Source organism: Melanostigma gelatinosum, assembly GCF_949748355.1.
Source record: "Melanostigma gelatinosum genome assembly, chromosome: 4".
Classification (NCBI taxonomy): Eukaryota; Metazoa; Chordata; class Actinopteri; order Perciformes; family Zoarcidae; genus Melanostigma; species Melanostigma gelatinosum.
In genome coordinates, this window is record NC_136637.1 from 23,892,872 (window position 1) to 23,918,871 (window position 26,000).

General features: G+C 41.3%; 2 protein-coding genes across 2 annotated transcripts; both read right to left on the minus strand.

Annotated features, from left to right (window-relative positions):
* Positions 1-1,097: 1,097 nt before the first annotated feature.
* lpl2a (lipoprotein lipase 2 a) lies at positions 1,098-7,377 on the minus strand. Its single transcript, XM_079267841.1, has 10 exons — positions 7,161-7,377; positions 6,151-6,347; positions 5,659-5,838; positions 5,279-5,390; positions 4,934-5,167; positions 4,237-4,479; positions 3,759-3,879; positions 3,247-3,465; positions 2,961-3,068; positions 1,098-2,530 (listed from the first exon to the last, which is right to left on the minus strand). The coding sequence occupies exons 1-10, from the start codon at positions 7,258-7,260 to the stop codon at positions 2,509-2,511; spliced, it is 1,536 nt and encodes a 511-aa protein (XP_079123967.1). The 5' UTR covers positions 7,261-7,377; the 3' UTR covers positions 1,098-2,508.
* A 5,129-nt stretch (positions 7,378-12,506) lies between these two features.
* lpla (lipoprotein lipase a) lies at positions 12,507-19,675 on the minus strand. The gene is made up of 10 exons (XM_079267528.1): positions 19,438-19,675; positions 18,362-18,567; positions 17,562-17,741; positions 16,899-17,010; positions 16,007-16,249; positions 15,450-15,692; positions 14,676-14,796; positions 14,275-14,457; positions 14,032-14,139; positions 12,507-13,899 (listed from the first exon to the last, which is right to left on the minus strand). The coding sequence occupies exons 1-10, from the start codon at positions 19,544-19,546 to the stop codon at positions 13,848-13,850; spliced, it is 1,557 nt and encodes a 518-aa protein (XP_079123654.1). The 5' UTR covers positions 19,547-19,675; the 3' UTR covers positions 12,507-13,847.
* Between the last annotated feature and the right edge of the window lie 6,325 nt (positions 19,676-26,000).

Below are 26,000 nucleotides of genomic sequence, written 5' to 3' on the forward strand. Positions count from 1 at the left end.
ATTAATATTTATTTTATTTTATTTTTGACGTTTCAATTTTACTTTAGTTTAGTTTCAGAATGCTTTTGCTATTTTTCTTTCATTTACGTTTTTCAGAAAAGTTTAGTTGTAGTTAGTTTGTTTTTGTTAGGGCCAGGTATGTCTCAGAAGTATAGCTACATTATATATATATATATATATATATATATATATATATATAGTGTTAGAGAACTGTATAGGAATGGTTATTATGTTTATGTTTGTTATGTTATTTGCGCTACTTCAGCGTTCGATGTAAAGAAATTGCGTTATAGGGCCGTCTTCTGGGAGGTCAAGCCTGTAAACTCTCAATTTCTGTGGTTCAGAACTTCTTTTTTCGCAATATTTTATAGCTAAAAATTAAATCAAAACGAATTTACTTTTATCAGTTTAACCAGGTAATATTTCAGTTTAGCTTCATTTTTTCTTGAAGGATATTGTTTTTGTTAAGTGTCAGTTTACGAACAATATTTTTCACTGCTTATTTTCGATTTATTTACAGTTTTTACTGTAATAACCCTGCTTCAGTAAATATTATTCCAGTTTTTATTTGACTGCTACAGATACAAATTACATTATTTGAATGAAAGGTTAACATTTTTCGTGAACATTGTTGACACATTTAAATCCTGAAATATTTTAGAAAAACAACAAAGGCTTGAGAGATATAAAAAGAAATACAAATATGTGTAGCATATCTCGTGCTTTCTCTTCTTTCCAACCCCAATAATTATCTCACGGCCCCCCAGATAGATTAAAGGTTCCCCGGCCCCCTTGGTTAGGAACCACTGCAATAAACTGCTGTACATAAAGCAATTAAAACTACTTTCAACATCACAAGTACATTTAACTGATAATGCTTGTGTGCTTATCCTTTGAACACTTCCTCCACCACTAATGATTCACATGTCATAACTAAAAGGTTCATTTGTGGCTGAATCTAAAGCTGTGTGATCGTGTCCTCGTGGTGTTAATCGCTTGGGTGACCTTGACACAGTCGGCCAATGCCGTCACAACTAGGACATGAAGAAATCAGAGTTTATTTTGTGTAATTCAACAATTGCTAGCACTTTTGTATCAAAAACAGACGTGAGAGTTTAAATTGTTAGGATCACAGACAGGTTTTCTACTGATAATGAAGAAGAAAAGGAATAAAACAACCTTGTGCTGGTAAATTTGAGCGATAACAGTGGAACAGTTTCATGATTGTAAAGTTTATTATTGTTTTTCACCGTTACAACCTGACAATAAAAGTCAGGCTCAGGGTGACCACCCGGGCGGCAGTTTTGGTTTGTTAAAGAATTTATACAGTACAGTGAATATTTACAAATATGTACAAAATGCATTGATATAAATGCACATTTTACGAATTAAATTCATCCAGGCGTAAAAATATATAACGAACAGCGCATTTACATAACTCTACAAGTAACTTGGTTTCGCAATCTCCCCTGTTGTCAGTGCGAAAAACGTTTCTATATTGCTGAAGTAGGCGGAGATGAAGTCACGATGATCACAGTACCGATCGCAAACGAGCCAAGGTTTACATTTTGCTCACAGAACTGTAAATGTAAGCATGACATTCGACATTAGTCAGGATTTAAAAAGTCAAATGCACAGAAGAAAACTGCAGTCAAGAGAGGCTTGTGACAGACTACATTGAGAAACACTGTTTTCTAACTCACACTGATCAGAGCCTCAATAGAACTTTAATAGAACTATGGCAGACAAAATGTCACGAGCATATTTGGGGTAACAGCTTCAAAGTGACATTTCACAGAAGTGTAGATGTGAAATAAGTGTTTAAAACAACTTTTGAAGGTTCAGCTTTTTTTTAAAGTCAATAGAACAACAATAGTAAAGTACACTGAGCGGAAAAACGGCAACAAAGTTAAGACAAGTTCACTTTGCAGCTGCTTACTTCTTGGCGGCAGTCTACAGTAAGGCACACTGTTACAGGACCCACAGTCACATACAGTGCAGTGAGCCACAGTGGTGAATGCTCGGTCAATTAGATAATACATAAATAAACTGTACCCTATTGCAAAAAACCTTAAGAAAGTCATCTTAACTGCTATTTTGCCTTCTTTTTGAGAAGTGCCTGCAGAGCTCCATGAACTCAAAGAAGATGTTATTCTTCACAGTGGCCGCTATATGAAATTTAACTTGAAGTATTTTACACAATGGGACATCAGTACCTTCAGAACTATTAAGGTAAATCCAGTCAGTCACACCTCTCAGTATGTGAGGCTCTGACTAGTATCCATCTCTTTGAATACAGAACACGCACCAAAGACCACAGCATTTACTTTTTTTGTGTAACAATAAAGTTACAGTTTGTATCATAAAAACAAAATGTTCTTAACAAATATTTTACACGATTCATACACATATTTTTTTTAAATAACAAATGTACTTTTACAGCTGTATAAATTAAAAAGTGCTGAAATGGACTGAAGGACGTTCAACGGTGGATTCTTTTCTCCGAGGTCAGTGTTTCGCCAGAGTTATTCTACAGAAAGAGAAAAGTTTGTTTTTACTTAAAAGCATGAACAGTATTGGAAACCGCTACCTTTTATTTCCTAACTTTTTTTCAACCTGGACCGTACTCTCTCATGTTTTTTTTCTAAGTGACTAATGGGAACAACAATTTTGTTATTGCGTAATGTGACATGTTGCTGGAAGACAACAGCGCATCGTGGCGTGGTGTTATTTCAAAGATTATCACTGTCGTGGCTGAATATTCAGCTGATTTCAAAAATGTGGATGCGACACAAGACTTCAGAACGAGACTTCTCCGAGAGACTTATTTTCATTTCCTGTGCACGTAACGAGAGGGGACACGCCGTCCCTCACGAAGACGTGAGAAAATAGGCTCCAGGTTGAAAAATACAGAAGTTACCCTTTAACGGTGATTGGAGAAACTGGATCGGGTAGCTTACCTTTTCGGAGTGTGTTTCGTGTTTGTCCTCCATGCATCCTTACATTTAACAAATGTGACCTCTTGTGTTAATGTCTGAGCTCCATGGTCTTTTACACAGAACACCATCCTGAAAAAGAAATTCATAAAACACAATCCATCTGCATGAGCACTTCATCCACTGAAATAGCGTCATCTATGGCAAGATTTTGCACGACTTCTACTGCTGGAAGTGGTGTGTTTTTTGTCACATTATGAGTATTGTTTTGGTTTTATATCAGTATTTATCCCAATATAGCACTTCTTACTTTTGTTGGGTCTCGCCAGCTCGGATGCGGATCTTGTGAACCTCCATGTTGGCGCTGTCCGAGTCACCGGACCACCAAGAGGAAACCATCTTCAACATGTTGGAGGCTGACCAACCATTTGTCTCCTCCCATTTAAACTTCAATGTCAGCAGATCTCCGATATCTTCCTCTGTCACTAGCAGGAATGAATGGGTCTTATTCGTCGCTATCTTCTCCTTTCTGTCACATAAAAACAGAGAGAAATGTTAGTGTTCTACTCGTAGCCAGTAGGGATATCTTATTTACCGGTAGCTTATAGCCTCATAAACGCTGCACCATAAACCATGATGTAAGCCCACATAGCGAGAGTCAATGCTGCCAAGTCCGCGGTTTATATCACGGTTTATAGTTTCTACTTCATGCTGTTTTCTTTTGACTACTGTGCCGCTGTTACAAAACAACTCGTAACCTACACGATGCAAGTCACAGCGCTGTTATTCTCTTTTATGAACGTTTTTAAATCCCCCACTCACAGTTTAAGCTCCAGGTTTTCAGTCTCTCCTTTTGTTCCGTACAGCGAGACAGTGAGCGACGGCTCCATCTCTGAACGAGTCACCTTACTGGAGAAGTGGATCTTCAGCTGATAGTGGTAAACTGTGGAGCAAGAGAGCATTTGGAACATTTTAAACATGCACGAAGCTGCTCCAATTTAGATGAGTTTGTTTTAGAAATAACTAAGCTGCAGATGATCAGACTTTTGCTGTCAAACCCACCAGGAACTGAAACACGATTGAGCTCAGAAATCTTTAATTCCTTTGGACGTTTAGAACAGAATTTTAAGGCCACCTAAGAGGGCACTGCTTTACATTTCACATGCAGGAAACCCTATATGGCAGTTCATCATGTTTTCTCAAGTGAAAGTGCACCCTGGAGGGCACTTTTGCTGCAGTTTATTCAAACATGGGACAACACCAATGAAAACAAACACCACTGCTGATAAAGTCCACTGACCTCTGAAAGGCATGGAGGCTCGAGTCCTGGTGTACATCTGAACGTTGCGTGCCTTGCGGACCTTGCTGATGTCGTAGCCCACTGCGTTGCAGCGGCTTTTTCGGCAGCTGAGACACATGCCGCGGTCAAACATGTCGTTGCTGCCGCATCTGTAGGCCTTGGCTGCTTCCCGCTTGTTCAGTAGAGAGTCGATGAACAGGTGGACCGAGCGTTCGTGTTCACACTTCACTGCATCAGTAATAGCTGATGAGGAAAGAGGGAACCATATTTAATTACACATGCATAATTACGTCAATGTGTTACTTTTGCTTTACCCATCAACCACCTCGGCCAAAAAGACTGACAGTCTATCTGACCTTTCCTCACAAAAATGTTAAATATTGCATGATTATGTGAGGCCAAAGTATCAATGAGGCTTTTTTCCTGTATAAAACAACATGTATGGTCATCCTGAGTGAGGCTGGATGATTAAAAAACAAATATTATGACAGTCGAAAAATGTTCTGCTGATATGACAATAAGTGATTATTATGGGAAATTATATAAAAACTTGTCTCACGTATTTCAGAAATCTTACATCAGTAAGTACGTTTATGTCCACAAAAGTAACCCTCGATCAAAATACAGTGATTTAGTTTCAAACTAAGTTCAAGTTCATGCTTTTACATTTTGCAGTTACATTATAAGTCATTCTCACCGAATAACCCGAAGTTGGCGATCTTCTCCAGAGCCCCCCTGAGGTTGCAGCCCGGCTGGAAGCTGCCTCCGTTGGGGTAAATGTCAATGTGGCCGACAGGCTGCTGGATCCCGATGCTGAGACCCAGGGAGCCCCGCGTGAAGGTGTGGAGGACGTCCACAAAATGAGCGTCGTCAGGGGACAGACGCCTGTGGGCATGCTGTCCCTCAAAGTCGGGACCAGCTGGGTCCAGACCTGCAGGCAGAGACCGATGACAGCGAATTAACCAATCAACTCCCAATGAACTGATGGTTACCAAGTTAAACTGCAGGATGTATTATCAAATACATCGTTTGTTTTTTTTACCAGTTATTCTTCCGACTTTATTGGTTGCGTGGCTTCCAGCAAATCCTGCCACGTGAGCCCCGAGGCTGTAGCCAATCAGGTGGATGTTCTCGAGAGGCATGTTGGTGGTTTCCTAGTAATAAATGAATACTATGTTTACTAGCTAGCAAACCTGAACAGTACTATTTCGCAATAAGGTATAAGACAGTGTCTACTTAAAAAGTTACTGATGGTTACATTATCTGTAAAAGTGTTTTGGCTTGTTGTAAAGAGTAACATCTTTAATAACAACTCTGATCATTTCAAATACATGTTTGTTTTCTTATTGGTGAGTGGAAAAACTAATGACCACTTGGAATTTTTTTTTTGACTGTTACAGTTATCAACTCTATCCCACTGACCTCGATCCAGTCAAGGAAGCGAGCGATCTCGTGTCCCACTTCTTTGGTGTTCTGAGCTGCGACCACATAGTGGTTCTGTGCCGAGCTGAGCCAGTCCACCACGATGACGTTGGCCGTCTGCTCTCTGTCGTACAGCGCTGAAACCAGCTTCGCCACCCAGCTTTCAAACATCCCACTCAACTGTTTAAGACATTTAAGAGCATTACACTTTCAATGCAACGACGCCATAGCTGCTAATAAAACTGGTATTCATGAAATAAACTTCAGGGAGAATTAACTTAAAGGTCATATTGTAAAATCAGAGCCACCTCTAGTCCACCTCCTCTTTACAGCATGTTCTTTGGTATTAACTACAACATGTTGTTGCTTGTCAAGAAAGTTAGTTTGGTGAATTTAAGACTCAACGGCACTGGAATTTGGCGATATAATGACACATTGGGTGTTTTAAAGACCGGGAGGCAGGTCACAACAGGCTGAAGCATCTCCACTCACCGTCCATCCGTGGATTACCAGGAAGGTCTTGGAGGTGCTGTTGAAGGTGCAGGCTGCCAGGGAGTCGGGTTTGCCGGGAACGATGTAACACAGGTCATCATCGGGATGGGATGGTTTGCGGAGGGAGAATTTGGTGACAGTTTGATTGCGGTCATCTTTGTGTTCAAACAAGTCTTTCAGGGGGTCGAGGAAGTTATCTGAAAGAGAGGAAGCACGAGCAATTAGCTGTGTGAACAAATGTGTTAGAAGAGAAGAGAAGAGATCCCTCTGTCAAGCTGGTGTTCTTGTCAGATGTGTAAAGCAGATCTAAGGGTCTCCGAGACGGCTGACTAGCTAACGGCGTGAATGGCTCCAATAAGACCCGGCCCCTCGGGGCCCCTCAGTAAACGAGCCTCCCCCGTAAAACAAGATCCATCCTAAGAGGTTACAGGGAATCACTTGGTCAGGCTGAGCTCCATGGTAACAACAGGGGAGTTTTCCCCAGCTTTGTTCCTGCCACCTCACAGACTATAATCTGTGCAAGTTTCAGTGGTCCCGGCTCAGTCAGCTGACTCAACTCAACCAGGGGTTGTGCCGGTTTTCAGAGTGGGGGGTGGGGAGGTGAATGCAGGAAGCATAAGACCATTACATTGAGAAAGTATTGTAGCAGTTTAGGGGACACATTGAAAACAAAGTTGATATAAAACTGCATTTGGATAACTGAAATGATGTTGAGACTATTCAGTAGCCTGGATGTTTTCACCAAGTTGTTCCTCTCTGAAAGTGAAAAGCACCTTGTCTCTCACAACCAACAGTAATAAAGTTGGATATTCGCCAAAAAGCACAAAGACAACCATAGACACGTCATCCACAGCCTACAAACAGTTGATTTTATTGTCAGTCCAAACTACACACACCCAGCTCATACAAAGTAATGCGGTAAATTAGACAGAAATACCCTCCATATGCGCTCAAATCCCGCAAAACGTGTGTCGATGTGCGTGACAGTTAAATCAAGTTTGGCAACTCACCAAAACTAGAATCGGTGAGCTCTTCTTCCAGAGACGTCACATACTGCACAGCTGCATTCAACACCAGAAAGTACAGAAACCGAAGTCGCCACGCTTTCATCGCTTTTCCAGCTGCTTCCTTCTGGAGAAAATGTCTCGAACAATGAATGCAATCAATCGGATCACGCGGCGGAAGAGTTCATGTATTCCTTCTAAGAATAATTCACTACGTCCTGTTGCGCTCAGAGCGCTGATATCTGAGCCACCTTGAACTGTCCGCGTCTTAAATAGCACCTCTGACAAGTCATTGGCTGCTGAGCCCCGGGCGGGGAATGGAAAAATATGCGTTTGGTAAATCATTACGAGAAGAATGAACAACGCTGGTTGGCAGGAACGGCTTATTAAAACCAGTAAAGTGTATTAATCATGTCTCTAACTTTATTCAATTCATGTTTCAATCACCAACATGGAATAAATGAGAAGATAGGCTACTACTGCATGTTGGGCTTGCTGCGTAATTGCTTTCTTGTTTGTTTAATTGATTCATTTGTTGATTGAATGATTACTCCATTAGCTGCAGGAAAGGGTGGCAATTGTATTCATTCAGCAAATGTTTTACAAAAAGATAGAATGTGCTGCACAAAAAGATGATGAGACAGTTGCAAGAAATAAGAACAAATGGAGGACATATTTTAAATGGTATATAAAGTACAGTAAACATTTAGGTTGACAAAGATGAGTTTCAAGTTTTCTTGCTTTGACTGTATCAGACAAAGTTCATAATAATAATAATAAAGTTGATTTATATACCTGTTTTCTTAACCCTAAATACTTGACCACAAGAAAATTATTAAATAATAATGAAATACAACAAATACGGCTGTAATCACTGATGAACTTTGAGACCTCTGGTTTTGTCTGTTGTCAGAATGTACAGTTGGTTTGTGTGTTGCAGGCTGCAGAAGCATGTTTCAGGAGACTAATAAAATAGCCTACTGTATATCAGTGGTTACCTACATGGCTGTCTCTCCCTGACATTCCAGGATGCAAGCAGCTTGGCTGGACATAAGGGCCCCTTAAGGGCAATTTGGGGCCCCTTTTCACTGATCTGCTGTTGTCATGGCACCAAAGACATTAGAGAGAGAGAGAATACAAAGGAGACAAACCTTCATCAAGCAGTATTATGTTTCGTGTGCTGAAAGCATGCAAGCATCAGGTTTTAACTCTCTGTTTCAAAACAATGCTGTCATGAACTAACCATCAAGGTTAAAAGATTAATTAACCAATTTTGCATTGCATGCCTTCAAACTTTGACTCATGATAGACAGTAAAAGAAAAAAAGGACAAAAATCGATGCAGCAGAAAACCAGAATCATCATCTTGTTTTATTCCATACATTCTTTTTCCTTCACAGCATGACACCTAATTAACCACAATGCAACTCGGCCACCGGTGTGTTATGCTATGCTGTTGTAGCCTCGAGCCTCTAGGCTCAAGCAGAGATGAGGAGACAACAGAAGTCTTTGAAGCTCACTTCTTTCTGACTCCACAGCCCCAGATTTGTTTCTCATTCAAACTTCCGCCCCAACCGACACCTACTCAAGTGACATCACTTGGGTCAATTCATCACACTTAGCGCAGCTCCTGCTGGAGGCACAAAAGGTTTTATAAAACCATATAAATACAATACTCACATACAAGACTTTGATGTGTAAAAACCAGTGGAGTTCCCCTTTAATAACTTATTAAGTTGAATAAATGATTATTTCCACTTTTTTATTGTTTATAAACAATATTTAAGATATGAATTGTAACTCTAAGTAAAGAATTGACTATAAAACCAAGTTTTACGGGGTTTTAAAGAACATTCTGTTTATTAAGAATACATTCTTGTGGCATGTCAACTATTTGATGCTGAATATCCGAATAAATATCTAATATTTTTGGAAATATTATTACTTACAACATATTATGAATGGACTGTATAATCATTAAAGTTACCTTCTTCGGGTTCCAGTGCTCAGACTCCACTAGTGACATGTTGGCAGACTCGACTTGACCAATCGAAACATATACCTGGTATCAAGCATCAGCAACATATGAATAGTGTGTGTTACAATTTGCAATCATCGCAGCTTTGGCCATCACCTGGCAATCACCGACGACTATTATAGAAATGTCATAGTTTCCATTGAACTCTGACCTTTGACCTATTGCATGAAGCAGTTTACTCACTAGCTGTGTAAAAATGTTGTTACATGATAGCTGGGGATTGTGTGCAAACGTTCGGGCAAGAGTACTCGGCTTCATTGCGGCTGATTTGTTGCCTAAAACTCTGGCTCGAGATGCCAAGATAAACTGGGCAGGAGGCCGACGAGGCGATGGTTGAAAAGTTACAAGCTTGTTGCTTGTGAAGGTCAATTGAACAATAAAGTTCACCGACATGAGAACACTTGTTAACAAACCACTGACAGTGTCGCCAATGTTTAGTTAACAGTGTGATACCAACATCATAAAACCTAATATTTCTCCCAAATGAATTGTCTTTAGTTATTTTGGATGAAAGGACATTGGATATGCATGCACACTGTGCTAGTGCTGTGAAAGGTGCAACATTTGAAATTAAGAGCATTTCCATTGCTTCCACAAAGCTCCCAACACCACGATGTCTGAGCCGGCAGCTTGCAGCTAACAGTGCTAACAGTGCTAACAGTGCTAACTCTTCCATGAACATAAAATTTTCCTCGAAAAGCAATGACTGCATTTGTATTTCTCCTCACCTATGTTGGGGGAAAGCCTCAGTTGTGATGACAAGGCGTTGATGAAGAGCCGAGTGAATCGGATGCCAGACCTCCACAGCAGAGAGTCGCTGGTGCCAGCAGAGAGGGCGAGCGGACACGCAGCAACTCCTCCACAAAGTTTGCCGACAATTTCTTATTCCAAGATTTATTTCCTAAGCTAATTTCTAGGTATGCCACATGATCACATGTTGTACAAATACAAGTCTGATGATTCTTGTCGGACAAGACAAACACAAAAAAAAAACTTTTGTGAATCAGTAGTGGGCCATGCCGCAGGTTTGTGCAGCCCACTGAACACGTTTTAAAAGTCACCTTTGTGGCTTCAACAACACCCGTCCACCAACAACACAAAGTCACGAGGGAGTGTTTCCACCGTGTATCTGTTTTGTTTTCGTTGTGAAAGATGTAACCAATTTACTCAACTTTGACACAGTTGTTTTAATGGCAATATGATTTTTACTCCTTTTGGAATAAGTGTAATGTCTGATAAACTTTGAATACTTTCAGATACTGAAGTTTTCGACTTCACTCCAACTCATTCTCCGCCTAGACTCTCATAGATGTGAATCCAATTTAACTTCTTTCACTTACAGTTTATAACTGTTTCTCAATGCCTTGCCGTTCAGCAGTCTTGTGGGAATCTCTTTCAGAGGAACTAATCCACAAACCTGAGGAATCAGAGACACAACTTCTTCTTACTCATATACTGTTGGTCGGTTCAGTGTTACGTAATATGTTTTGAATTTCTAGCAAAGCTGGCTTAGTGATCACATCCAACTATAATCCTGTGCTATTAAAACATGTTGGATGTGTGAAACGGATGCAATGAGGCACAACACAAAATGTAGGTGACTGATGTTTGGTCTCAGAGTGCAATACACAGCTGTTGTGGTTATAGTTCAGAACGCAGCAGCTCGGCTTCTCACTGGTTTTAATTAGCAGACGACATCACATCACCCCAATCATGGCTTCTCTTCACTGGCTCCCTGTTCGTTTTAGAATTGATTTTTTTAAGATTTTACTGATTATTTTAAAGCACGTATGGGTCTGCCCCCAAAATAGAGGAAATGTCGACCCCCTATATAAGCCAGCTCGCAGCCTGAGGCACTTCTGTTCCAAAGTCGAGGCTGAAAACTAAAGGTGACCGCGCTTTTGCCATCAGGGCCCCTCGACTTTGGAACAAAACTGCCTGAGGAGATAAGACTCGCTGAATCAGTAATCTCTTTTAAATCACTTCTTAAAACACATTTTTACAGACTGGCATTCATGTGATGTTGTTGCTTTACTGCTTCATTTTTATTTGTTGATTTTGCTAAATTATTTTACGAATTTATTTTGTTTTATTTTATATATTTCTTAGTATATTTTTATCGTATCAACAGGTTTTTTCCTATTCATTTATTGTACTGTGTTATCTGGGTTTAACTCTTGTGCTTTGTTGGGCCTCACTGTGTTTCTGTTGTTATTATTATTTCCTTGCTTTTGCTGCTTTGTCTGTCAAAGCACTTTGTAAACTCTGTTTTTAAAGGTGCTACATAAATAAAGTTATTATTATTATTATACGCTTTAGTTCGCAAAACACACTTCGTCAACAGCTGTATTGATTTAAATAAAACACGGACGACTGAAAAACGGGGCCCGTTTGGAGAGCCTCATGTAATTTTCCAACCAAAGTTAGCTATGACAGCTATTTACAAAACATAGTGTTACAATGCTATGGTAGAATAATCTCAAAGTATAGTTGAGGTAATTCGTTTTTGGATTCGATATCTCAAAATCTGCCACCAACACCAAATCATTACCAAAGTCATTGAGATTCCTCCCTTCAGGACTACGGATGTGTGGAGCAAATTAAAAAGCAGTCCATCCAATAGTCCGAAAATGTTTCACACTGGAACCAACTGACATTGCCAGCCCTAACATCATGACGGTGGTTTTAACTTAGATTACAAAGAAAGAGGAGCGTGTCATGTGACCAAAGTGTTTTAAAATAACAGTCTTTAGAAATATAGAAACCTTGGATGTGAATGAAAATGTGTCTGATCACAATAAAAAGCTCCACAGGGTACTTTTTAAACTACTAGTACTTGTGCTACTCAGTGTGTTTTGTTTGAAATACTGCATATACAAGAACCTTCAGTTGTTTAAAAGTTTATAAAACTCTCTTGACAGGTGCTAGAATCACGTCTGGTGCAAATAAGCTCAAACTCACAGCTAACAAACGATACATTTTTTGATCACCAAAACTGGTATCATGTGGAGCATAGTTTAATATTTAACATATTTTAAGTCAGCTTTTCAGCCTCAATCAAGGAGCTGTTACCCTCAAGATGCTTAGGTGGATCCCTCAGTCTGATCAGACTTCATCACTGATATTTAAATATGTATTTCACCTGCTTCTAAAACCGATGAGCTTTGATGATGACGATGATGCTACCAGGCAGATGCTCTTTTATCTGATTGAACATCAGATTGGAGAGTGACGATTCATTCCTACTATATTTTGATGCTTCAATCATCTTATCATTATCTAAAAGCAACTAAAGCAGTCAGGAGTATTGGAATATGTGGTTTATCTCTTTATTAAACCATCCTGGGCTCTTTATTTATACAGTGCACTGCATCTCAGTTCATGAAAGTAAATTCACTGAACAGCTGGCATGGAGAACAATTTAATTGATCTTTCCAAAGCCTCCTGCATAAAATGACAAAACGCTTCATTTATTTAAAAAAAATACAGGTGACAATGAAAGCCTCCCAAAATATATTACAGCTTAATATACAAATATACATTCAGCAAATACAATATGAAGTATTCTTGAGATGTATTGCGGCTAACATGTAGGCCAGTCCATCACAAATTATCAGGGCTTGCATGTTTATTTTCAGCAATTTTGTAAAGTACAGTTTGACCTTTTCAAAATAAGGGCACGTTGTAGACAGAGTTAAGTCAATGATGTCAACTATTGCAGGGGAGACACTGTTGGCCCATTCATGAAGTAATTAAAGAGCACCGAGCCATTATTGGATTTAAAAGTGACCTCAGTTAAATTTCAGGAAAAAAAATACCCAAATTAAAAGATGCATTTCCCTGTTGGACCGCAATCTCAATGACCTTTGACATCTAAATGGCTGCAGGGGACAGAGAGCCTTTTAAAGTGACCAGTGACACAATAACTAAAACACAATCAAAGAACAAGCAAGGCTTCAAAAGATCAGATATTAACACATTACTCATATTTATATATATATAATACTGATCAAAAAAGGTATTTAGACCACTGTGATTCTCCAGTCAGTAGATAGTAAATACTTCTTTGGTCCCTGTCAATTCATTGCAATTAGTGGGTCGGTAAAGAAGAACATTAGAGACAAAATTATAATTTTGCACATTTAAAAAAAAAAGATGTGCCTAAATTATGCCTATCACTCTGAATCATTTATACATAAACAACAATCCAAGTTCACAAAGGCAAAGAAAAAAAACACTCCAGGGGTTAAAAGTACATCAAAATCAGTATAAACAGTATATATGGGCTACAGAAGCATAAACAAATGATTACAACGATGTGCAGAAATGCTACTGAAAGTGTACATTTGTCATATGCGAGCACATCGTCATGAAGAAAGCTGTAACATGTGTCAGCAGCAGAATATGCGGAGAGACAGGAGAGAGTTTGTGAGCAGACTGATTTCTAGCACTGTGGATGAGGTTGTGTTGGTTGCAATGGGAGTTGAAGTCAAGAGGCACAACAGGAGAAAGAAGAAGAAGAAAGAAAAAAAAAGGCAGCATTCAGTATATGTCCAGTTGCTTGCTGTGGCTTTCCCAGTGTTGCAGAGTGCGGTCCATCTTTGGCTATGTGTGTAGAGATGGATGCTGTGCATGATGTGTGTTCAAGTGCAGCTTTCAAGCGCCGTTCTGCTCAAAAAGAGTGCCCTGCATTTTCAGCTTGTGCATCCTGCAGAGAAGAAGAGACAACAGTGAACAGGAGAGCTTCTGCTTCTGATAAAACTGGGTTTTGAAATACGTCAATTGATAATTGATAATAAATAACAAGGATCCATATACAGGAAGCTTCTCCTCAACTTACAATTTTTCTTTACGGCTCATGTTGTCTTCTTTCGACTTGACAAAGACTCCATCTTCTCCTCCCCTGACGAGGTAGGCAAACTCTCCTTCCTTCGAGCTGAAGATCACCCTGAGATCACATGGAGAAAGAAAAAACACTTTAAAGTAACAACAAAATGAAAAGAAAAAGAATTCCAGTCCGAAGTGTCAATGGATCTATTCTAGTTTATTCTAGATATGTTTGTGATGGAGACCGAGAACTCACTTGGACTGGGTCTCCCCGGACTTGATGCGCAGTTTTCGGATGTGGAACTTGCTGCTGCCCCACCAGTTTGACCAGCTGATGATTGTGTCCGCCTCCCAGCGCAGCTTCACGATCATCAGGTCGCCAATATCCACATCGGTGGTGATGAGGAACGACAAAGTGGTGTTACCGGTCAGGACCGGCCTAAGGGGTAACAAGAAGAGCAAAGTTTATCTATGTTGTGTGTGTGGATGTGTTTGACATATATAGCAATGGTGCCAATATGGTCTGTATTTATGGTCAGGAAACACTGTTGTTGACCATGTGTCAACTTTCTCTTGTAATTTCCACATGCATGTTTTTTTTGTTTTTTTTTAACATGACAGTATGTTAAAAAAAATGGTGCTGTTTAATGTACGTACAGGACGAAGGAAATGTCCTCCTTCTCTCCGTGGGTTCCAAACAGAGAAATCTTCATTGGCTGCTCGGTGAAGCTCAGCTGGTCCCCACTGAAGAGATGCACCTTGACTTGATAGTGGAAAACTACGACAGAAGAAACAGAGTTCACACTTTAGACACGCTCTCACGCAGATTGACGGGTTCTCAACAACTGGCCCACGTCTCTCATAAACCACGACTTAAAGTTAGTTTAATACTTTCAAACGCCCTTATGCAACCGTTCTCTGTCTTCATGTGACTGCCACAGTGCTGCATTTAAACAAAGAGTTCACACACCCTCATATATATATCCATAACAAAAGAACTGTTTACCAAGCATGCTAATCTTTGCACAGAAATAATGCTGACTTTTACCAAATTCTTAAATCAACTTTTCCATTCATAGTGTGTCACATGTAGTGGCGTTGCATTACCTCAGCATACATTGTTGTACATGTCTACAGCTGTGTGAACATTGTGTGTAGTCTATTTGTACCATTGCTACCTGTACTTATATGAATTACAGCTCCACGCAGCCACATCCACACTAAGCACATTCAACAACAGTAGCTCACACGCTGAGGATTACTCCTATTAAGGTATGTGCACCCATTAACTCGAATATGACTAATCCTTGGTAAAGTCCATTAAACCAGTCAGACTTTTCTACAGTGGATCAAAGTATTTCTTTCCAGCGCTGCACAGGACGCAAAGCCTCCCAACGCCTCTCTGCATGTTCCTCTCCCCCCCGTGTTTACCTTTGTAAGGCATCATTTCACGAGTCTTGAGGTACATCTTGGCGCTGCGGGTCGTGCGGACCTTGTTGATGTTGTAGCCCAGCTTGTTGCAGCGGTTCTTCCTGCAGCTGAGGCACATGCCCTTGTTGAAGGCCTCTCTGGAGCTGCAGCGGTAGGCCATGCTCTGCTGCTGGGTGTTCAGCAGAGAGTCGATGAACAGGTGGATGGAGCGCTCGTGGGAACATTTGATGAGCTGGTCCATATCTGAAGCACACAGAACACAGACGCTTGTGAACCCTCTGCACCTTCTATGGCGTGACGTCATGCAACGGCGTAAATGTCTTCCTCATGTGAGGCCTTTACGGCATTTCTCACTTTGAACTTTTAGATGCCTTGCGCAGTTAAAACACGTCTGTGAATCTGTGGCTGTTACGCCTGGAGGCAAACATATTTTAATTGTAGCTATGAGAGCTTTTATAGACCTAAAGTGTCTGTTGACAACATGTAAACTTACACAAGCATCATCACAATCAGAAGTGTAGTGAGGAACGAACAATGAGAAGAACATGTGGACATACTTTGGAGGCCCTTGATGCCTGCCGATGCAATCCCCAACAATGTATTCTGGATATCGCAGCCAGGCTGGAAAGTGCCTCCATTGGGGTAAATGTCGATGTGGCCCACGGCTCTCTGGATGCCGATGCTGCGGTCCGGGGAGCCCCTGGTGTTGGTGTGCAGGACGTCCACAAACTGGGCATCGTCTTTGGACAGGATGTTCTGGTTGTCTGCGTGCTCGAAGGTGGGACCAGCAGGATCCAGACCTAGATAAAAGGAGAGGGAGGCAAATTTCAGTGACGCCTCACAGTGTTTTGGAGGAATTGCTTTGTTGTGCACGGTTTTCCATGAAGAATTGATTGTGTGTAGATCATAAAAGACACATAAACGCTGAAATAAATGCCTCCTGAATGATCACTTTTATGGACCGATCTACCGATAAAACAGCACATTTAAACATTTCAGTGTGTGTTTATTTTAGTCTCTTTTCTTCATGTGCAGCTCTGCAGAACCACTGAAGCTCGGGACAATGTGAAGTAGTGATTGCGGGTTGTTAATGGGCTCCTGCCTTTGATCACAGTGAACACACCATTATTATAAGCAGGTCAGAGAGATGTCCCAACTCAATAAACTCCATGGGGACAAATAGGGGGATTGGACCCGCATACTGGCACCGACTGGTTCACAGCACACTTACAGTATACGGGCCTGGAATGGCCGGGTGATTATATTTCACTGGTGCAGTGTTTTGTTTTTACGAGCAGGGCCTGTATCTTACAATACAGTATAGTATGGTATGTTTGCACGCATTAATTCACTGGCTCAGAGACTAAATTTAGACATTAAAGTGTGTAAGAAATGAGGCAAAAATGCTTATCGCTAAAACACAATGCACATGGTCGTAAATGTTCTCACCTGTGATCCTGCTGATTTTATGGTCTGTGAGGTCTCCGGCAACTCCAGCCACGTGTGCTCCCAGACTGTAGCCCAGCAGATGAATCCTCTCCCAGGGCAACTGCAGCTCTTTCTGAAAGCGAGGAGATGGATCAGATGTGCCAGAAGAACATGTGGACATAACGTAAAACAGTTTAAAGTGAATCCCACAGACTTGCTGGAGGGATTCAAACTAATAGTGGGCTTTACCTGTTCAAATATTAATGGAGTTTTGGACATAATCCAAGATGAGGATTCATTTGTGTAATTGTATGCGTTGCCAAAACTTTAAACTTGGAAGTGATGGAAATAAAGGACAAACAAATGAAAGCATTATTCCTGCCAGTACCCCTTTTTGCCCTTAAGTTGCTCAAACAAAGTCTGAGCTTTGCTAAATTCTGATCTTTGTAATGAGAAGCTGCTGTGAGCCACAGACAGCAGCGCCACTGGGTTCAAAAGGATTACGTCATCAAACAGAAATTTGTCACAGATTCTCCAGCTGCTCTAACTTCTTTGCTGGCAGATGAACGTAGAATACAGTGAACGTTTCGGTGACGCAAAAGCAGCGGGGATGAGGAGAATATGATCCAGCTGTTTGTCAGCTCCGTGTCAGCAAGCTGGACACTGATAAATGAAAACACTTACTTGTAGCCATGTAACGAACTTGGCCACGTCGCGGCCCACTAGTTTGGTGTAGGCTGCAGAGGTCGGGTAGTGCTGGTTGGCGCGGGTCAGCCAGTCCACCACGATCACATTGGCACTGGGCTCACGCTCGTAGAGAGCAGACACCAGTTTGGGCACCCAGCTCTCAAACATCCCGGTCACCTGTAGTAACACACACACACACACACACACACACACACACACACACACGGTCACACACACATTTCTGAGGTCAGCTGCTGGATGGCGTGATTCATTCTGGCTTTAGCCCTCAATCTGTGTGTTGTGTGGTTGGAGAGAAGCCAAATCGTCTTCAGGTTCAAATCTTGTTGCGTGACTGAATCCCATTATAGGAGGAGATGCATGCTCTGTGTGCAGAGCGATCTCACTGTTCTCAGCCTGTCTGCTCTGAAATGTGCATTTACTGTTACGTTCATCACATCAGTTTGGACTTGGCTCAACATTCACGATTCCGACATTTCATTGGCAAGACTCTATTTTAAGTTCAGTTTTTATGGCATTTTAAAAAAAACTGGTATTGGTGGTATAATTTCACTTCATAATGATCTCTGAGCCAGAGGAGAAATAAGAGTTTTTCACCTGAGCGGACCAAAACAAAACAGAGCACATAACCTACATACATAACACACAAATAAATACTTAATTAACAAACCAGGCACCCATATGATAAACCTGCTGCGATACCTGTGATTTTAACATGGTTTTCTATAGTATTGCATGCTGGTGACAACTTTACATGAGATACATTGAGTTCAGCATACCGTCCAGCCATGTATCACAATGAAGGTCTGTGTCTCTGAGTTGAAGTTACACTCTTTGATGGTTTCTGGGCTGCCTGCCACAATGTAGCACATGTCGTCATCTGGGATGTCGACGGTGCGCAGGGAGAACTTGGACACGATGTCAGTGAAGTCCGTGATCCATTCAGGAGTGGTCGGCAGCGGAGTACCGGTGACTGTGGCGTTTGCTGTTACAAACAGTACGCAGTGGATTAGATCATTGTGGTATGATAGAAATGTAGAGGATTGCATGCACAAGTCAGGGAAACTGAACATTAAAGAACATTATTATTACACATTCCAGTTCTATGCATACAGACAACAACCAGGCAGCAATTTCAAACAGTCTGGACAAAATAAACACACATCAACAAACAGGAAACCTTTTCATGCCAATTGCGAAACTTGCTGTTTTTCTATCTGTCAAACTAATGGACCACTGAACACACCAGTGTGTCAGTGAACCGGTAGGGACATAGAGCATGGCTGTGTCGCCCCCTTTTGTCTCCACTGTATTTCTACCAGCATAAAATGAATTAAAGATTCAAATATTGTCAGAAGCCTGGAATTCCTTAAGAGATTCAGTTCAATTGATAAAATCTGGATACAACCAGATTATTACACTGGGTCTTGTTTTGTAACTTAATAAGTCTTGTAAAAAAATCAAACAAATCGAAATGGTTTAAAGTGGAAACAAATACCATTAAAAAGTATTTCTAATTAAACATTGAGTATGTTTTTGTTTTTTACGCTCTAAAATAATGCGATTTTATAACATCCTTGTTTTTCACCGTAGTGTTTTGTTTTTCCTCTGTTCTCTCTCCAGACAAAAGGCCCGTAGCAGCCGCTTTGCTTCATGCACACATGGACCTAAATGGCATGAAATAGGACGCAGACCTGAACTGTGAAAGCGTTTCACGGGGTTACTCGCGGTCAACACGGAACATCATGCAGGAATGAACCTGATCCCCGCATGTAATTGCTGCCTAATTAGAGCTGCGGATGAATCATGAAAATATTCTCTTTGTCAGGCAAACAAGCTGATAGGTCGTTCTTACCGAACACAGTGGTGGTGGTGGTGGTGAGTTCAGGGTCAGAAGAAAAAGTTGCAAAGATTTTCCCCAAAATTATCCAAACAGACAAAAAACTGATATTTTCTTTTCCCATATTATTGCAAAGTTTGTTTTTTTTTCTTAAATATCCTGAATTAAAAGTTATCTTGGTGTCCGGCGGACCGGCTGTATATCCAAGCGTATGATTCAAAACACAAAAGTGGTATGGAGTTGCGGTTTAGGAGTAAAGGTTCTTATGGTCTGTCACAGTTGCCTCTCCAAGTCATCTTTATGGGTGGCTCATTTGAATATTCAAACATGATTGGCTGACGGTCAGAGGGGCGGAGTTTACACTTTGTCCCAACTCTGAAATCACTAAAGGGAAATCATTCACAATCTTCTGCACAGGAGAGCTGACTAACTGCAGCGCACCGGAATGTGTCATTAGCTTTATAGAAACGGTGTCATTAGTGCCAATTATCAACTATCAATTAGATTGTTTGATTTTTTGCAAAGTTGTGCAGTAAAGTTGCCTACAAAATTGAGGACAAATTTACATTGTTAAAATGTGTTTGTTCATAACTCATAATAAGCTGTTGAACAAAAGCAAGAATGTATGTGGAAAAATAATTGACTAATCTATACGTTTTTTACACATTCAAGCCAATGTTATTAAATAAAAGTCCTGCATTGAAAATGCTTTTAAAGTAAAAGTATTATCAGCAAAATGTGCTTAAAGCTAGGGTAGGCAATGTATTTCAGAAACATGTTTATTTATGTTATATTTGTTGAATAAGACAATATGTAACATTTTATCCCATTCATGTATGTCTCTGTCACTTGCAATTTAATGTCAGTTTACTTTATTTCACTGATAATCCAGTCGGCACAGTACTGCTCTCCACGAGTCCTGGGTATACATCAAAGACAAACAATTGAAGATAAGTAAGACGATTAAATCACAGTGCCAACAGCAAGCTAGTGCATTATAGTATTTTCATACCGAAATACATTACATTACAATACATAACATTACATTACATTACAGTCATTCAGCAGATCATTCAGCAGAAGCTTTTATCCAAAGCGACTTACAATTCAGATTCTATCACACCGTACAGGCACAGCTACGGGAGCAATTTCACACCTCTCCAGCACCAGTTATCTCCCTGATCAGCGGTTCAAGAGTTTTTTTTCTAAACATAATCACTGACATGTCACTGATGTTCATTGAATGATTTAGTGAACTGATGCCATGGTGTTATCAGTCAGAGACCACTGAAGAAGCCAAGTCCGATGTGATCATCTTCGGCAGATCTTCTGAGCGTTGTGTGTGTGTGTGTGCGTGTGTGTGTGTGTGTGTGTGTGTGTGTGTGTGTGTGCGTGTGTGTGTGTGCGTGTGTGTGTGTGTGCGTGTTTGAAAGTCCCCTTTCAGCGGATCACTGGTGAGTCTGCACTCGACAATGACAAAGCACAACTGGATCCCAATTTATTGAAAACAGCTTGAAAAGCTAATATGAATATAAATCAATAAAAGTACATTCCCATCACATGTCATGTCATGTAAAATGAAAACAAGATGTTTCGACGCTCGGTGGATTCTCTGGTAAACCCTTCTGCAGCACTTGGGGCACAGAAGAAACTCAAAAACTCCAGAGAAATCAAAGACACATGTAGACTGAGAGCACGCATGAAGAAAATGTGTCCGAGCCCCTACGAGCTTTATGATGATGATGATGATGCCAAAACAACTGCGTGAGAATATTTTACACTTTTGTTTTCTCTACAAACTGAGGGCAACAAAACAGATCAACCTATAGCCTATATGTTTTTCCATCAGGATAAAGTTTCCTTGTTTTTAAACCTGATATGCATTTGTTTTGGGAGAATCAGGTCAGTGTAAGATGTCGCCCCCAGGACTATTATTCTTCTAAAACCCGTGGAGATAAAACTGTATGAGATTTTGGATTCGAATATTACGTGTGGTGACTCCGGGGGCCGTGTTGTTTAATGTTCTGTGTTGCCTTAAAAAGGAAAAGAGCTGCAGACAAGAGAAGAAGAAGCAAAAGAGAAGTGTTACATTCATCTCACCCTTACTTTTTGTCTTGTTTACCTTTACCTGCATCGTCGTCATTTTACACGTGTGTTCTATTGACACTGGCTTTACTTCGTCATTGTTCGGGTTCCAACAGACCCAAGTGGTGTAGTTGCAAATTCAACCACTTTTTTTCTGCAAAAAAATCTTCTTTTTTGCCCCTTGACCTCATTAGAACCCACCAGAAAAGTACTGAAGCGGTAACCTTTCCCTTCGCCACAAACTGAGCTTCTAACATTTGATGAAACATCACATGTTTATCAGCGGTAGCTTTTTTGAGATGTTCACAAAGAAAAACTGAACATAACTTCAATAAATGCTAAGTCAGCGTGGATACAAAAGAGAAATAGGAAGAAGCTGATTCACTTTCCTTCATGACAGACCAGCATTTTCTGCACAATTGCATCCTCGGTCATCAACTTCTGCTATTTTCCTTCTCTAATTATAGTATCCCGTTTATTTTATCTGACATGTTCAAGCGTATGTATGCCCACGAGGAGGTGTTTGTCTTTATGTGTCTGCCAGTGATTGAAGGTGATGCTTATGGCCAGACCAACAGGCCCAACCCAGTGATTAGAGAGAGGAGAAACGCCTTTCCCCCCATCATTCCCTGAAGTTACTGTACTTGACCCCAATGGAGACCCACCGAGATATATGACAGGGCGGGAATATCATATCCTTTATGAGACACACCCTGGCAGGCAAGAAGAGGGATACGGGATGTAGCAGAAACACAGAGGGGGAGAATGAGAGCAGCAGCTGATTAGAGACGGGCAGACAAAATGCAGCAGTTGACAGTAGCGCCGGGTGGAAGACAGACTGTGTGTTTTGTCTCGTCTACAGATCTGATATGTCCCAGTCTAATGCCACTCAGTCCCTTTAAGCTCCAATTAGTTTGGCTTTTACCTTGAGACCAAGCTGAGGAAATTAAAAGATCACTGCAGAGAGAACATATATTTCCTTCGCCATCCTTTTATTGCTTTTTCTTCTTCTTCTTCTTCTTCTTCTTCTGGGGTGGTTCAAACCTAAAGGGCTGCACATTAGTTTCACATTCCTCCGTTTAAACTCCTGAGAGATTATGAGCAGCAGAGCGGTGTTGAGATGACGCAGACTTCGTAAATCTGCTGAATGTCCGAGGCCGTGGCATTTGGACTCCATCTGTTACCCTCCAGTAGAAGCGCATGTGTTTATGACCACTGGAGCAAACACAGGTGTAACTTCAATCCCGAATAACAACAACACACAGTCAGTCATGCTCGCATGGGAGAAAAACCTCATAAAGATGTGTTGAAGCAGCCGTGCAAACACACTCTCACACACACACACGCATGGTGAGATCCTCAACCCCTGTTCTGGTGTTTTCAGGGAGCTACCAACATGTGCTTACAGTATGTGGCTTCCACAGCAGGCTGAAGATGTGGCTGCAGGCTTCCGTGTTATCTGGTGTTGTATATCCATCTTCTCCTCTGTCCCTTAATCTGTATTCTTTGCGGCCTGTTCCAGGTCTTCCCCTCATTGTTTTTCATGCCTCCGTTGGCCCCCATCACGCCGTGTTCCCCTTTATCTGAATGTTTCCGCTCTCGTTCATAGCCATCACTTGTCCAGACACAACAGGAGAGGGATTTCTGCTGAGACCTTGACGCCAGCTGGGGAGCATAATGTCAAAGAGGAAAGACAAACTCATGAATCATGGTTTCACAAATCCTATGGTGTATTTCACGTCAACGGAAGCTCAGGAGACCGCTCTGATTAGCCAACAACAGAGTGAATTTTAGCTTTACTGCCCATTCAGAATCCATGAGACGAGGAAAAAGATTTGCTGGGCAGGCAGGACAGAAAGAAAGAAAGACTCCTCCACAGTCGGAGTTCAGTCTTTTACGAGCCTCCTACTAAAGACACAACAAGGTCATAAAAGAGCTGCAGAAAGACTTGAGTGTGTGAGGAAGCCAATATTTTATGCCTCTATTCAAGGGTGACAGGAAGTGTTTGTGTTTAACACTTGTGCCGGCAGTTTAACGAGGAAAAATGAATTGATGCGTGAATTGCGTGTGTGCGTGCACGGGACATGTGTGCGTTTATATCTAATATACACTGAGAGTGTTTGTATCTGTACACTGTGAGCCTTAAAGCCCTTACTTATCTTCTGTAGAATTCAGGCGATCATAGATTATTATTATTACAAATTAGATTAGAATGGTTTTGCAAGTGAAAAAGGAGCTGAAATCACATCTGCGGCCTCGTTGTGAGCCTTTTTCCTTTCGCACTGACGATGAGATCGGTGGAAAGCCATAAACATCAGCCATCTCCGATATCATGTGTCAAAACATGATATAAGAGATGGCTGAAAGGATGAAGAAGAATGTGTGGAGATCTTTCTGCTTCTGCTGCATTGATCAATCCTGAGTCTGACAATGTTAAAGGAGTGCAATGCGAAATAACTTCTCCTTGCATAATGTTTGACATATACAGTATATAAATGTATATTTTAGATATGCGTGAAACCTAAGTCCTGGTGCAGTCGGCACTGTTACGCAGCATGAGTACATTTATGTTTGTAAATACTCCTACAGTGTGTGTGTGTGCACGCATGTACAGTATGTGCAGAGGAATAAGTGTGAATGGGAAAAACACACACACACACACACAGAGGAACAAATGAGTTGAAGGCTGTACATCTGTTGCTGTGTGTCCTCTGTAAGTCAGCGCTTACAGAGCTTCCACTGTCCTCTACACATTATGTGTCCAGTACACAAAAGCCTACACACTTTTGTCATGGATGCAAATAAGTGCACACAGAGTCCCGACAGTGAGATGCAAAGCAAGGACGCATATATGTATGTGTGTGTGCGCGCGTGTGTGTGTGTGTGTGTGTGTGCTGGAGATGCACACCCTGTAGCTCTGCCTGCTCAGTTGAGTTTTCTCCAGTTTCTCCGTCATGCCTGTACATTACAAAGGAGCTTTTGCACATGTGTGTCGGTGGATTCCTCTGCATGTGATGAGAGGAATGCAGCAGCGCAGAGGGCTGAATGAGTCCTATACGTGTCAGGCAGCTGGTCAAGTTCGTGTTAAGGCAGACGACTTGGGCCGCCGTGCGTACAGCAGTGAGCACCAGTCCAGTCGGACCGGAATTCCTCAACTCACTGATGTCCCAACTCATGAGGGAGAAAAGATTTCATCACTATTTGATTTCAACTGCTCCAGAAGATGCCAGCGTTTTGCCTGCACGCAGTCGAGAAGGGGTTGAAATGTCCATTTCAATTCCTGTTGACTCTGCTGTTTAAATGATCTGAATCATTTTGCACCCTTAATCTTGTCTGATAATGAACTTCAACATGAACACATTGCTGTATTATTCTACATCAAATACCAGGTTGTTAATGCAGTAATTGTGATGTTTCACAGGATTGGTCAAAGAGTAAATTGATTTCATGAAGTCATTCATTAATATGTTTTGTTCCTTGTGCAAACAGACAGCAAAGAAATAGCCCAAATTAAAGACTGAGACGACAATTTATGATTATCTTAAGGCGAGAAACAGCTCAGACATGAATCCGAAGCAACAGAACATTTGGGGACAGACTTTACCCTCAGTGTCCAGCATCCCTCTTACAGCCCCGGGTGACAGCAGCCTGATGTCTGACTCTCCAGGTCTTGGACTGGGATGACCCATCTTGGCTCAGGTTTGGCCTTCACTCCCTTCTCTTCTGTCTGGCTGCTGTCTGAGCTCGATGTCTTTGGCAGGCGGGAATCAGAGTTTGCATCATTCCTCCCGTGCTGCTGCCCAGCAGCCTTATCATGAAGACTGGCTGCATTGCACGAATGATTGTGATGAACTCAGGATTACCGTTTTGGCAGCAGACGAAGGATTTCCCCCCAATGTAAACATATGTTATCTGTCTGTGGTTTTGCCTAAATTCCTTAAAAACCATGAGCAGAAATGTCTTTTAAGGATTGCAAAAACATACTCAAAAATCATGCCAGGACTATATGATGGGTCAATTGAACAAAGATATTCTCAGAAGACGTTTGTTGGCAGAAAGAGGGCAGGGCGGATACAGTAGATAAACTATTTATCGTCTTATCTCTCTTCCTTTCTGCATTTTTTTGACCCACGACACTGAAGCTCTGCAGACCATCTCCTCCTCCCTGCAGTTTGAGCTGTTGTTCCGAGCTTCATTTCTGTTGAAACATAATAAGGATGTTAGCTCAGCTTTGATTTCCCTCAGCTGTCCAAGGAAGCTCCTGGTGGATCCACCTGTGGTGGTCTCAGGTCTGGTGTATTGCAGCCTAACATAAGAGGAGCACATGCACATGAACGCACCACAAACATCACGACCCTGCTTCAGCGTCTCACATTCCACTTGCGCTGCCACTGATTCAGAGAAGTGAACCGACGATGAAAACACTGATGAGGATCTTACTGAAAACCTGCTGTGTGATACGATGTGAATCCCATCGCGTTAGTCTGTTTCTC